Source organism: Ceratotherium simum, chromosome 24 (genome assembly GCF_057802395.1).
Source record: "Ceratotherium simum simum isolate JZ-2026a chromosome 24, ASM5780239v1, whole genome shotgun sequence".
Classification (NCBI taxonomy): domain Eukaryota; kingdom Metazoa; phylum Chordata; class Mammalia; order Perissodactyla; family Rhinocerotidae; genus Ceratotherium; species Ceratotherium simum.
Window position 1 is genome coordinate 37,133,810 of NC_141923.1, and position 15,383 is coordinate 37,149,192.

At 36.0% G+C, this 15,383-nt stretch overlaps 1 protein-coding gene across 12 annotated transcripts in view; it reads right to left on the reverse strand.

Annotated features, from left to right (window-relative positions):
- The window catches only part of FUT8 (fucosyltransferase 8), a 296,375-nt gene that overhangs the window by 50,373 nt on the left and 230,619 nt on the right, over positions 1–15,383 (reverse strand). For all 12 annotated transcript variants that reach the window (XM_087448350.1, XM_087448358.1, XM_087448355.1 and 9 more), the window contains one exon: positions 11,692–11,929. In XM_087448350.1, coding sequence (XP_087304476.1) covers positions 11,692–11,929 — 238 coding nt within the window. The remainder of the gene's footprint in view (positions 1–11,691; positions 11,930–15,383) is intronic.

Here is a 15,383-nt window from a genome sequence, read left to right on the forward strand (position 1 = left end):
AAGATCACACAAATTGAAAAAAAACTATTCACAGATTTACAATGGTTGAAACTATATTTGTTTGGTAATTATTATTTTAGAGTAAAAATCAGCAAACTTTTTTTTTTGTAAAAGCCAGATAGTAAATATTTCAGGCTTTGTGGGCCATATGGTCTCTGTTACAACTATTCAACTCTGCCACTGTAGTATGACAGCAGCCACAAACAATATTTTAACAAATGGGCATGGCTGTGTTTTAGTAAAACTTTATTAACAAAAACAGGTGGCGGGCTGAATTTGGCTGAGGTCCACAGTTTGCCAGCCCCTTTTTTTAAAGCATGAGATTTTATTTGTAACACACTACCATAACGATCTCTGTAGCTTTACCATATACCACCACCTCCCAGGTGATAATATGGGCAGTAAAAATATCTTTTACGTATCACCAGTGGGAAGCGAAAAAGTTTAATAAGCGCTGCCCTAGAGAAACTAGCACATATGCGCAAGGTGACATGCACAAAGATATCCATTACATCATTGTTTATAATGGCAAAAACGTGAAATAATTTAAACATCCATCAATGAGGGAATACATAAATCATGACACAGATGTACAAAATACATTAGTGAATGAACTAAAGTCCACTTATTAACATACATATAATACAAATAGGTGCCTCTAAGACAGTCATTCATGGCAAGCCTAAGTTAATAATCTTTCCTCTGAAATACAGTATCACATTAGTTTTAAAATGTACATAGCATATTCTTAAAAAGCCATCTAACCCTCTGAAATCAATCCAGGTACTAATGGCTAGACATTTCCAAAGGATGCAGATGGACTGCTCTACAGATTCTAAAATCTCAACTTGGGTGGCCCCATGGTTGGTATCGGACATAACCTAGAAAAAAGGGACACAGAGTGCAATGTCTTCTTTTGCCAATCCTATTACTGGATATTCTGAACTGCCTGGATCAAGATTGGCCAAAGGTAGCAGCAGAGGCAGCTACTAAAACAGCCTAACTCCCCAATTCTACTGTGTAATTTCAATGGACACAGCGAGATGCGCAGCGGCAGCAGAGAAAGGAAAATATTGGTGATTTAACTTTTTATCAACTGCTTTTTCCACCATGCCTTAAAATCCCTCTGGAGTGTTGTAGGCTAGTTCATTCTAGCCCGAATCTAGACACACTATACTCTGCCAGAATAAAAACAGGTTCAAATATAATGTTTAATACCCAAAAACTAGAGAGGAGAGGGGCATGCTACAGTGCTTCAGTACTATGTTTTGGGTTGCTTATCCAAACATAATCTCTGCTGGTCTGGCACATGTAGTTCCATCTAATCAACTGACAGATACCAGAGGGATGGTCAGTCAAAGGCCCTCACTTTTATGTATTTCTAATATGTATATCCTTAGGATTTGCTCAATTCCATTGTTAGTGTTTTGAAAAAACTTCTTCACTGAAGCCTATCTCCACTTTTAGGCAAGATACTTGGAAATTAACACCTTGAGTATATTCAGATTCCTAAGCATTAATTTCGCACAGCTCCCATGGAGTAGAACCTTCACAGGAATTTATTCTTGTTTCTCTTAGTATTACCTACATATTAGAGCTGCAAGACATGTTTTACTCCAAGTCCCCTTCCTCCCTCTCCAAATCATCATCCTATCAGCTTGGAGAGCTCAAGAACTAACTCAAGACTAACTGCTTTGTCAGGAAGGTTCTCTGACTGGAGTCTGTGATAGCTCTAGCTAAGAAGGCAACCCAGTCCCCAAAACTAAGGGGAATTGGTAAAGTTCTCTTGACAAGTGCAGATTTCTGATGCCTAGTCAGTCTGGACACTGGGATTTTAACTGGGCAATCTAAATAAAACCCAAGAGAAGTAGAGAACGATCCTCATGTGCGCTGGGGGAGCTGCAGAGCTAAAGCTGGCTCTCTGTGGGAAGACAAGCAAACGGGAGGGCTATCTTCACCTCGTTCCTCTATCATAACTTACCTCTTCTCTTTTCATTTACACTTCCGACAGAGTTTCACAAAAAGCCATCAAGTACTTCTAAGTTTCATTAATGCTGGTTGTTAACGTTTCTCAAAAGAAGCCCTGCTGAAATCCCATGACCGAATTATGCTATTACTGTTATTTTGCTTTGTTCCCACAAAACTGAAGTGGTAATAACAACATAAAGGGTGATTTAGCATATATAAAGCACTGTCAAATATATTCCCACTTGAATCCTCTTAACAACTCTGTAAGGTACACAGAATAGGTATTAAGAAATGTTGTGGGACACTAGCTAAAGTCACACAGCTAATAAGTTATGATTCCAAATCAATGACATTGATCTGTCCTTGTAGACTATGCCTTTCCTCCTTCTTTAAAGGCCCAGTGTATGCTCCTAGAGATGGCTTTAATTCCTCCAGCCAGAAACAGTTTCTCTATCCTCTGATGACCCAAGGAACCCTATACCTTTCTTATGACACTTAACACACCCTATCTTTGCTACATTTACAGATCTATGGGTCTTAACATACTCAATACAAGTTCCTGAATGGCAGGGACTGGGTCTCACTTATCCTTATATCCCCCATAGCACCTAGAAACACTGAAATTTTTACTTGATGACTAGTATAGTTCCCTGTTTATGTGAGTGATCCACTTTTTTAGAAACTTTACAATAAAAAATATTGTAAATAAATACAGTATTTGTGTGGCAATAAATCTGGACATCGGACTTTTGAACAAGAATTATAATAACCCTGATTGTAATATTATATCCTTTGAGAAAATCAATTTGACTTATAGTATTACTACCTCCAATTTCTTACTTCCAGGGAATACAACCTGCATCAAGTTGAAAGGCTACTTATATTAGTAGATAAAACTTTAGTTGAATCAAAAGGATTTAGGAAAAGGTGGGGAACTCAATTCTAATCCTTTCAATACTGCTAGCAATATTTTTATTCTTTGAATTCTGGGAAGCAAAACAGGAGAAAGAATCCTGATCCCTAAAGTACCACCTAGGGATGTTTACAATTCTGTAATCTGCTTTTGATCTTCCCCTAAAGGCAAGGAAAATGTATGAGAAGTTTATTATTTAAATAAATTACATATATAAAAAATATATTTTATACTGTCACCTAACGTATAAATCCCTATTGAACTTTCTTCCTGAGCAACATCCTACTGGAGGGAAAAAAAGAATATGTTTAATTCCACCAAAGATCATGCACTCTTATTTCCTGTTCTATGGAATTAGCCTAAAATTTATATAAACCTGAGGAAGAGAGAGAAGGAAATTCTAGATTTATGTCATACCCAAAGCTCTGGCATATGAAACCAACCAAAGGGGCTAGGAGGCATCCTTAACTTTCTTTAGGATTTCAATAATTATCTTATTTGTAGAATCATCTAAACTTGAATGTGATCTACAGGCTTTAAACAAACAAGATTCTTATCAAAATGCTACTGAATGAGTACATTCTTCCTTTTATATACCTTGATGTTTGAATCAAAAGTCAAATGTGACCGAGCCTCAAAGACTTACATAAGTGTACCTCAGCAAAACAGAAAAATCCAAACATTTAATAAAGGAAGGAAGGGAACGGGGAGGAGGAGAGAGGGAGGGGGAGAGAGAGAGAGAGTGAGAGAGAGAAAGAGAGAGAAAATGAGCAATGAATCAGGGGACCACTAGCTCATATTAGAAAAAGGATTCTTTCCTTTATGAAAGGATTTCCTTTGGGAATAGGATAGGTTTTCCTATATCCTTGGATAAGTTCTAAATAGACTTAAGAGGATTTTTCAAAAACTTTTCCAGTGAAATTGTTTCCACTCCACAATGACTTTGATGCTAATTATGTATTGCTACTTCCTAAATCATACCTCTTTTTATCTCTGAACTCATTCTGCCAGAACCTTGTCTAAAAAAGACAGAACATATTGCTAAAAAGATTCACTCTTAGCAATAGACTATTTTTTTAAAAAACAAAATATACAATTTAGTAAAAGTGCCTCGCACAGCTTGCAGGATAATAGTTTGAGATTTGGACCAGGATGTGGAAGAAGTGGGCTTTATTTGTTTCTTTTATTGCATTTATTGCGCTCTGGTCAAGCGTTGGGCACTGTGCAAATAACCCAGACAACCTAGACCCTGCTGCCATCTGGAGTCTCCTTCAAGATAAAATAAACAGCTAAAAATTTCCAACATAGAATGGTGCTTCTTAAAGTTTTCCACCAAAATGCTCCCAACAGCAGAGAATGGTAAACTTATACTACTGAGAGTATGAAGCCTGGACTAAACCAATGGGCTCAAGTTTGATGTTTCACCAAATTTTTCATTTTATACCACTATATATCCTATTTGTTTTATTATTTGAAAATAATTTAACTTACATGCCAGCAAATAAAACTGGTAGTCCAGAAAAATGTACCGTGTTTATGCTGGCAGTCTGCAAACCTCTGACTTACTTTCCCCAGGTTTACCATAACTCAATTTAAGAAGCACTAGTAGAATAAATATAGAAATAAACATCTATGATTGTGTTTCAGAATGTAGGCTCACTCTGGGCAAGGCTGTCGTGTGGACAAAGCTTCAGCTCCCTATTCCCATATTTTATAACTACAAATGAGATACCATAGACTTCTTTCTATCTCCTTAAGTGGAAAGCTGAAGATAAAGGAGACGATATGGTAAAAAGTAGTTTGAGTTCTTCTGACAAATACATATATTCTAATTGGTATTTTACATTCCTGAAACAAAGATCTCTCTTTCTTTTACGAACCATGAATAGTGAAGCGAAAGTCTTACATAGATTTACACAAAAGTTTTTATGTACCTGCAATGATACTGGCTTAGGTCAGTAATTCTCTAGGGAGTAGGGTTTAGGGCAGAGAGACCTATCAGAATCTTGAAGCAAGGACACCTTGCTTTTCAACTATATATGGTACCAACTCACTCTCCAGATCTTCTCTCTGTCCCACTACCCCTTCCCCTCAAACACAGCCAGTTTTAAAATCACTAACTACAGTGAACCACCGTTACAGGTGGGAAGATACGTTCTATCTTAGGTGTGTTGGTATAGAAAAAATACTGAGAACTGATGGAGGCTTAAGGTAGCTGCAGAGAGACTCTTTGTTCAGAATTTTATTATGATTAAATGGTGGGTTTATTAAGCACCGAGATAGTCCAGTGTCTAGAAGTTATTTCTCCTCTCTGGATCTCTAAAATGGAAAAACTGTATATGAAACTCTTATAAAGGCCTAATTTTCATCTTAGAGTAAACGGATAACTTTCCTGTTGTTGCAGGTTACAATCTAATAATATATTCCATTATCATGTTTGTGTTTTAAAATTTGGGGGCCAAACATAGACAATGAAAATAAACTGTATGTGAAAATCATCTTAATACCTTTTATAGCTCTTAACAATTTTCCCTTGTGATTTAAAATTTGGGGGCCAAACATAGACAATGAAAACAAACTGAATGTGAAAATCATCTTAATACCTTTTACAGCTCTTAACAATTTTCCCTATGAAAGTGGACAGAGAGGTAGGTACCAAGAATCATGAGCTTTTTTTGCTGAAGTTCAGAGAGCTAAAAACAACAGAACTGAGATCAGACACGGTCAAATCAGTCTAGTATCCTTTCCTCCTCCTCACATTACCTAAACAGAGAAATCAAGATTCTGTAGCATAAGGAATCTAAAATATTTTTTTTAAAGATTTTATTTATTCATGTTTTTCCCCCCAAAGCCGCAGTAGATAGTTGTATGTCGTAGGTTCACATCCTTCTAGTTGCTGTACGTGGGACTCAGCCTCGCGTTGGACGGAGAAGTGGTGCCCTGGGGCGCGCCCGGGATCCGAACCCGGGCCGCCAGCATCAGAGCGCACGCACTTAACCGCTAAGCCACGGAGCCGGCCCAGGAATCTAAAATATTATATGCACTTATTTCAAGTCTCTATTAGTCAACCACCCAAGGCTGAAAATATTACTGTAAAAATACTACACAGAAGCATATCCATAATCTATTAGATTCTCAACCACATTATTAGTTTATCAATCAGTCCACCTGAGATTAGCCATTATAAAGGATACAAGCTGGTTAGAATATTTAGATGATTCCAATAGACATCTTAGTTTTGTTAAATGTTCAAAATATTAACTTCACAGGAAAAGTTTAAAGTATAATTTAACTTGTGCTCTGTTTGCTAAAGATTTTCCTTTTGACATAAATGAGATATTTGCTTAAAGAGTTTAATGGTAGAACTACCATATGATCCAACAATTCCAGTTCTGAGCATATATCCAAAAGAAATGAAATCACTATCTCAAAGATATATCTGCACCCCCATGTTCATTACAGCATTATTTACAATAGCCAAGACATGGAAACAGCCTAAGTGTTTACTGATGGATGAATGGATAAAGAAAATATGACGTATATACAATGGAATATTATTCAGCCATGAGAAAGAAGGAAATCATGCCATTTGTGACAGCACGAATGGACCTTAAAGGCGTTACGCTAAGTGAAATAAGTCAGACAAGAAAGACAAATATTGTATGATTTCACTTATATGTGGAATGTAAAAAAACCAAACTCATGGAAATAGGGAATGGGTTGGCGGTTGCTAGAAGCAGGGAGGGGTAGAAGGTGGGGGAAAAGGGTGAAGGTGTTCAAAAGGTACAAACTTCCAGTTAAAAGATAAATAAGTTCTGGGGATATAATGTACAGCATGGTGACTATAATTAATAATACTGTATTCTATATTTGAAAGCTGCTAAGAGAGTAAATCTTAAGTTATCAGTACAAAAAAAAAATTTGTAACTATGTGAAGTGAGTATGTTAACTAACCTTACCGCAGTAATCTTTTCACAATATATATATGTCAATCATTATGTTGTGCACTTTAAACTAACATGTTATATGTCAATTATATCTCAATAAAACTGGAAAAAAATTTGATCAACCACGCTAGAGGACTGAATTATCTTCCAATTCTCTCTATATAAAATGAAAATGCAAAATTATTGTCATATAGAGATTATCCAAATTTTAAAATGCAGAAAACATAGCATTATAGAAATGTTTTAGGCAGACAATAAAAATATCATGTTGTTTTTTCTGGATTTTATGAGTTTGTGGTTTTTGTCAGCTTTTAGAAATTTACCCAGAGTGAACTCTAAAAAATATTACAAATGAAATAAATTATTTTAGTTAAAAAGAGTTTAATGATTCCTAGATAACACTAAGAGCCAACTGAAAGCAATTTAACTTCTAACTTTGCCCGCTCTCTGAAGCAAAAACAAAACAAAGAGCTTTGACTCTTGAATTAATACCTGTGGGTTTTAGGGAGGAACAAAATCACACAACCATGGAAAAGGAAACCCTGTAAGTGACACGTGTTTTCAAAACAAAACAACAGTTAGTCTCTCAATGTTCAAACTTTACAATGAACTACTTCTAGTTCCTCCAACGACACCACGCGTGCTCTCTTGCCTCTTTCACATGTTGTGCCCACTGACAGAAAATTCTTCTACCACATCTCTGCCTGGCTGACTCCTACTCACACTCTGCATCTTAGCTTAAAAATCACTTCCTCCACAAGACTCTCAAATATATGTTACACGTGTGCTTCAGAGTACTGTTAACTTACCCATATCACAATATATTTTAATTATGATCATTCAGTTGTCTGCCTTCTCCCTGCAGTCCAGCATGGTATCTAGCACATAGCAAGTGCTTTTATTAAATTACTTTTATTTTAAGGCTGCCTCCATATAAGGATGCCAAATAAAACTCTTTGACCAAAACCGTTTTGGAATGAGGTATGGAAAGAAGGTAACTATTCAGTTTTGATAATTAAATATAGCAAATGGCAATCTACCTAAACATCTACTTAAATCAGGTACCTCTAGGGCATTAAATTTTATCATGTTTACAAACACTGCTTGTCACTAGTCATTTATTTTCATTCAAAAGAAAGTTTTCCAATTAGATTTATCAAATTAAGTAATTCAGTTCAATTTATTACTTAATATTTAATAAGACAGTGGGAAAAAGACAAGAGAAGGAAACACAAAACAGCTAAAGTGGTTTAACTGCTAATCTGAATAAATGTTCAATTTTTAGAATGAAAAAAGCAGTGGAGAATTAGGTTTAAATGGTTGAGGTTCTCTATGGCTAAATCATCTATTCAAGAGTGTTTATATCAACTAGAAAACATCAAGATATTAGAAAACATCTTGTGATATAGAAAAATAAATTGACCATTTTATCAGCAACTTTAGAATAGACAAAACATCTACAGGTGACGGAAAAGATTATTATTATTTTTAACTGGCAGCATAATTTTTAATATTTTGCTTTACTTAACCAAACTACTTACTACAAAGGATATGGTTTCATACACAAATATAAAATAATGAAGGAAAAAATATAACTCAATCTACAACAAGGCATGATTTAGCTACTGAAATGATCAGATGTGCATACTAACTCCTGTACTGGTGACACATTTGAACAGGAATCACTAAATTCCACCTGCAGGCACATCATGTCAAGTGTGTATGAACAATAATAATTTCATGGCAGTGGTGCCAAGGGAAATATCGTAAGATTCTTTGTACAAGTCAGAACAATAACAGTTGTAGTTGATTTACAGCTAACTAAAGGATTAATGTCAAAGAGCTTATTAAAATTCATTCTGTTTCCTCTAATTCTAGAAATAGGTTGGTTTCTCCAAAAGGTACATATACAGATAATGTATATAAACAGAAACAGAAGTGGACGGTAACCATACTTTTCATAAAAATAAAAATATTCTAAGCTCAGACATAAATCTCTTCCTTTTTTAGATACAAGATTAGCATCTAAATTATTTTAGTTACAATGAGCTCTGCAAGCGTGTTGAAAATAATCACTACTTTAATTAAAGGTATCCAACAAGCGCAGTTTAATTCATCAGCATGAAGAAAAATATATGATTTTATACAATACCTGTAGTGATAAAGGAAAGATCTATTTAATTAAAATTATAATTGTGTGCCACCATGACACAATGACTTCTTTAATTAGGGACTGCAAATCACTAAGAAGAAAATACCATTGATAACTCTTCAGTACTGGAAATTATACAGAAGGCTTGGAAAAAGTTATAGGATAGGTGGAGGAAAGAAGGTAGAGATATTAAAATTGGTCATTTTATTTAGTTCCTATACATTTAGGACAGTTTCTATGCCTCTGATCATTATTCTGCTAGGTAAGGTGTTTGGCATGAGCTTACTAAGAAGGACTTAGACTAGAAGTAGGTAGAAGTGAATGTACTAACCAGAGTTCTGTCATTTATAAACTGTACGCCCCTGGATAAATCACTTAGTATCTACTAGGCCTTAGATTCCACATAAATAAAGGAAGGATGATTTCTAGAACCTGTTTAATTGTAACATTAATAAATTCTGAATGTTTCAAATTCAAGCCATTTTTAATCTTCATTTCCTGTAGTGGCTACTACAGACTACAAAATGCACAAGCAAGGATTAAAAATCAAACAAACCAAATAACCAGTTGTAGCACACAGGCAGGGCCAAACTACATACTAAATTTAATACATCTAGTGAGGCCAATTTTTCTATATATATATATTTTTTTTTGTGAGGAAGATCAGTCCTGAGCTAACATCCATGCTAATCCTCTTCTTTTTGCTGAGGATGACCGGCTCTGAGCTAACATCTATTGCCAATCCTCCTCCTTTTTTTTTCCCCAAAGCCCCAGTAGATAGTTGTATGTCATAGTTGCACATCCTTCTAGTTGCTGTATGTGGGATGCGGCCTCAGCATGGCCGGAGAAGTGGTGCCTCAGTGCGCGCCCGGGATCTGAACCCGGGCCGCCAGTAGTGGAGCGCGCTCACTTAACTGCTAAGCCACGGGGCCGGCCCCCAATTTTTCATTTTTCTATTAACTGACTACTACCCTAAAAGTTGCCTCTCCCTAGAAACAGTGAAACATTAAGAACCTTGCCCTACTTAGGCTACACATTTCCACAATCAAAGAATCTTGAAACTGAACTAAGTCCACAAAATGGAAAAGTTAGCCACAGTGAGCCTGACAGAGTTGCTTTTTCTATATCTTCCTAACCTTCATACCTAATCTGTTCACACCAGCTGTAAACTACAGACCAGATCAATGACAGACATAACCTCATAACTAAAGCTCAGCTAGGTGCTAGATTAAGAAGTTGACTTCAAAATTTGAAGTGAGTTACAAAGAAAAAAATATGCTGATATATAGACTAGGCTCCTAACCCCTCCTAAGGAAGAAAAAACTCACATCACAAGATAATACTTTAGATCCACGTAGGACTTACAGAGCAGCTTAAAGCATATTTTAGAAATCACCCAATTAACTTTCCTGACACTTCTGTGAAGAGTCAGGTATTATCTGATATTTTCCAAATGAGGCAAAAAGAAACAAAGGAACTAAAGTTATGCGCTTTGCCAATGACATAGTTCCCTATTCCACATCTAGCGCTTTAACTTGTGAAAAAAGGTGCTCAGCTTCACGATAAATTATATTAACTGAAATGCCTCAGCTTTTTGAAAAATGTTTGACTTCCCACAAGATGTGAGTGCAGAGACAATGTATTCTAATCACTTGGTTCAGTATCTGCCACACTGTAGGCACTCACTGTACGTTTGCTCAATGAATAAAGGCTATTCATGATAGTTAACAATTCCTGCAGCTCATATACCAGGCACTGTGCTAAGTGCCTTACATATATTACTTCATTTAATCCTACCAACAACTCAAAGAGGTGTAAATTATTACTCCTCATTTTACAGATGAGGACACTAACACCTAGGTTAAGTGACCTGCTCAAGGTTACAAAATGATAAAGCCAGGATTTTAATAAATGTAGCCCAACTTTAGATCTTGTTTAAAGATCATCATCGTAGAAAGAACAACAGACGAGCAGTAAGAAACTCTATTTATATTCTATTCCCTCTATCACCAAATCCTTCAAGAAAGGGATATTTCCTGCTGATCTTTATATTTCTTATAATGCCTAGCATAATACCTTAATCACATTATTCCTCATCAAATGTTTCCTGAGTAAAATGAAAATCACATAAACAAATTAGGCTTCACTGTCCTCAACTGTAAAATGGAGACAAAAGTACCTGCACAGTGTGCCTCAGTTGTTCTCAAAGTGTGGTACCTAGACTGAAAATGCTGTCAGAAATGCAAATTCTTAGACCCCACACCAGACCTACTGAATCAGAAACTAGTGTTTTAACAAGCCTTTCAGGTGATTCTCATGCATGCTGCAATTTCTGAGTTCGAGAGTTCTGAAGTTCGAGAACCACCAATCTAGCCAATAGGATAATTATGCGAGTCAAGCGAGTTCAATAATGTGAAGACGCCCTAAAAAGTAAAAGGTATATCGTCATCATCATTAAAGAGTAAATTATGATTCTTGAAAAAACTTAGTGATTTTGCTAAAACCAGATAAAAAAGAACATCAGACATGAAACAGATCATAAAACACTTTCAAAATAAAACACTGTTCTAGATGTTATCTGGATAATGTACAGCATTCATAGATCCAGAGAAAAAGATGACTATGAGCCATAAAGTTGTACCAAGAAACCTGATAATTTGGTTACACGGCGGTTCAACCCAGAGCTCTGACACGCTGCACAGGCTTCTTACCTGACCAGTGTCCAGTGGAGATGCCAGATCTGTCTGTGCATGTCTCACTTACAGGTCTAAACACAGTTTCCCATCCACCAGTAGCATAGCGCCAATTCTGAGATTCCAAGATGAGTGTTCTCTGGGTGCCATATGCTATCATGAAGCAGTAGACCACATGATGGAGTTGACAGCCATAGCCACAGCCTTTGTTGATATTACACACTAGCTTCTTGGCTTTGCTGCAGTCCTTGGGATTCTGTCAGAAAACAAAGAGAAACAAAGATGAAGATAATCTGTACAGAGAGGTTAACTTCTCTTTATAGGTGACTAGTGTCACAAATCACATAATAAGCCAAAACTGATCCAGTGTATCTTTCTAAGCAAAGAATCCAGCTTTAAGGATTAGATTTCGAAGAATCCACTAAAAATTTTAAGTGCATACTTAGGGAGACAACAGTGAAAAAGAACAGTTACTTTGGAAACATCACTAAACAAAAGCGAAATTGAGCAGTAACATTTTAAAACATACTCTTTCACTTCTTTATTACTCAGAACACACAAGTGTGATCATCTCTGAACCCAAAGTTGTACACATTGAGATCTTTATGAAAGAAGTAAAATAGTTCATTTATTCCAGCTGCACCTTAGCATTTTGAACTTACCTTCCCTGATGAAACTCAAGTCATCTTAAAAGAAAAACTATAATTTACCTATTAACTCCATCTATCAATCTCTGAGTTCTAGATGTCACAAACAAAATGTACTTTTTCATTGTGGAAGTAGAGCCACTGAGTAAAAGGATATCTGAATTCAACAATTACAAATTATCAGTCACGGGATTTTGTTTTTTAACCAATCTTGATGATAGCTACTAGTAATTTTCACAATAAAATGTAGAACATGCTCTATGTTGACTATCTTGAGAATGTGTTATGTCAATTTTTAATTAGGAGATCCACTTTTCTATTTGTATACTTTGCTACAAGATGAATAGCAAGTGGTTAAAACACTTAATATTATCTAACAGTGGGTGCAATGAGGTTAGCTAATGTGAGAAGTTTTTTTTTCCACTCTCAAGTTTCAATTCCACTGTAATTCATATGAGCTGTTGCTAATTATCCCTAGCCATCTTAGTTTTTCAAATAAAAATTTGTTTTGACAACGACTCCTTAGCCCGAGAAGTTTCTCAAGCTGTTTTGTCTGCAAGGAACGAGAAAAGATGGGTGCTTTCAGGAACAGAATCTTTTCTCACACACAGCAAGAAGCAAGATAACCAGTTCTCAATTTACATGAGCCTTTAACAAAGTAGTTGCCAAACAAATCTACAATTATTTTCTAGGGATATTATCTGTTCTGTCAAGTACAGCCCTAGAAACACAAGCTAGGATAGTGAGGCTATAAAATGACTCTGAAGGAAAAGCTGAGAGGGAAAAATGCAACACAGTTACTTTCAGAAAAGGTATCTTTCATATTCAAATGTGCCACTGCAGGCTGGGTTTTTTTGGATCAAAGCAGAACCTATACCATCAAGAGCCTTCTGAAGAGTTAGAGCCCTTATGAATCCGAGAGACTACGTAAAATTCAGCAAGGTTTGGTCAATACTGTTTCCCCAATCAAGTACTAGAGTTGCTGATTCTTTTCACTTGAAACTTTGAACTCATAGCAGACTCTGAAGGCAGTAAGCATTCCCACTCCAACTGCGGTAACCACAAAAGATTTAAGAGGAACAGAAGGGTGTGATGTTATGTGGTATTCAGAGACCAATATCATTTACTTTCTGTACAATATTATACAAGGATCCTTGGAAAGAATAATTCTCAAAGTGATCCAAAGCTTTATTATTAACTCAATGGTTTATCAAGAGAGTAAATAAAGAACATGGACATTTGTCAGATTTTTGATGGTTTCTAATACAGTACTTAAATATCTCTAAAATTTATATGAATGAAAATGTCCTTCATAAGTTTTTCAATAAGCTTTTCTTTTTAGAACAGTTTTTAGATGTACAGATTTACTGCAAAGATAGGAGAGAGATCCCATATACCTCACACCCAGTTTCCCCTATTATTATATCTTACATTAGTCTTCAGATTTTTTTTAAGGAAAAAAAAAGAGTGAGGGAACATAATAATTGAAACATCTGATCTTTAGTTTTGAAACTATAGATTTTTTCCTTACAAGACTCACATCTGCATTTAAAAAAAGCACATCTACTGTGCTTCTTAAGAGAAAAGTTTAATTAGAACCCAATGCTTTGAGCACAAGAACTGAGGCCTAAAATAAAGAGGTCAATTTATGAAATGAAGCTTAATTCAAGAGTCTTAGTGTGCCTCAAATCAAGCTGCAGACACAATATATTAAATATTTCTATGTCATAGGTAACACAGAGAAAGGAAAAAAAAATCCATTATGTTTGGTTCTGGAAAGAGAAAGGTCTACATACACAAGGTATACAATGGAAGACTCCAAGGCAGAGAGTTAGCAATAAGAGATCATGAATGACCGTTTGGAATGATAACAGTAAATAAAACACTGAAAAAGCTCAGAGCCACATCCTAATTTTTTTACCAAAATAATATATAAAAGTCTGGAAAATTCAAAGGATCTTGTTCACAAAAGATTCAGAAAAAGGCAGTGAGACAGAGAGAAACAGAAACAGTTATGTGTGTTCTAACACAAGATTAGGCTTAACAGAATAAATACCTAGAAAAAACAAGCAGATATTTATAAGGTAAAAAAAGCAATAACTCTGAGATGGACAGGAATTTATTCTGATAGAAAGGAACCTTATGGAAACCCCTTATCTGAGCTAAGTCTTTGTTATCTACCACTGTCACAAAGTAACAACAAATAAAAAGAGATTTACAGGGGGCCGGCCTGGTGGCATAGTGGTTAAGTTCACGCACTCTGCTTCGGTGACCTGGGGTTCGAAGGTTCAGATCCCAGGTGCAGACTTACACAGCACTTGTCAAGCCATGCTGTGGCAGGCGTCTCACATGTAAAGTAGAGGGAGGTGGGCATGGATGTTAGCCCAGGGCCAATCTTCCTTAGCAAAAAGAGGAGGATTGGCAACAGATGTTAGCTTAGGGCTAATCTTCCTCACCAAAAAAAAAAAAAAAAAAAGATTGATGAGAGTCTATAAAAGGGAAACAGAGCCATGGTTATACATATATATGTAACCTTCAAATATCTTACCAAATAGCCTTTGTCAATTACCATGGATCCTGGTTTTACACTTTCATGTTGATGTCTACAAAAGGCTTGAAGGTATGTCTCATCCATGAGCAAGAATATATAGAAGGGCTTCATTACTAAAAGCAGCTTTACTTTAATCATTCCAACACTTTAACAGGGTAGCTATTTCTGATGATAAAATTGGTTTTGCAATTGCTTCTAGTGTGCCTAAAGCACTCTCTTCTATATTGCTCTATCAGTTATACAAGAATGAAGATATATTGTTTTATTTTATATTGTGATTCTTTCAATTGCACCCCTTCCTCCTCTTTTATGACACTCCTTCTACTCATCACACACACACGGAATATGATACACCCCCAGCAGAGGAAGGCTCACTAGGAAGTGCTTCTTATTTGGGACTGGAAGACAGGGGAATACAGTTTGAAAATGCCTCCCCACTCAGACTCCCCGAGTGAGTCTCACGCACTTCTCCCTCCTTCTGCCTTGAGTGTCATTCACCAATCAAGTATAGG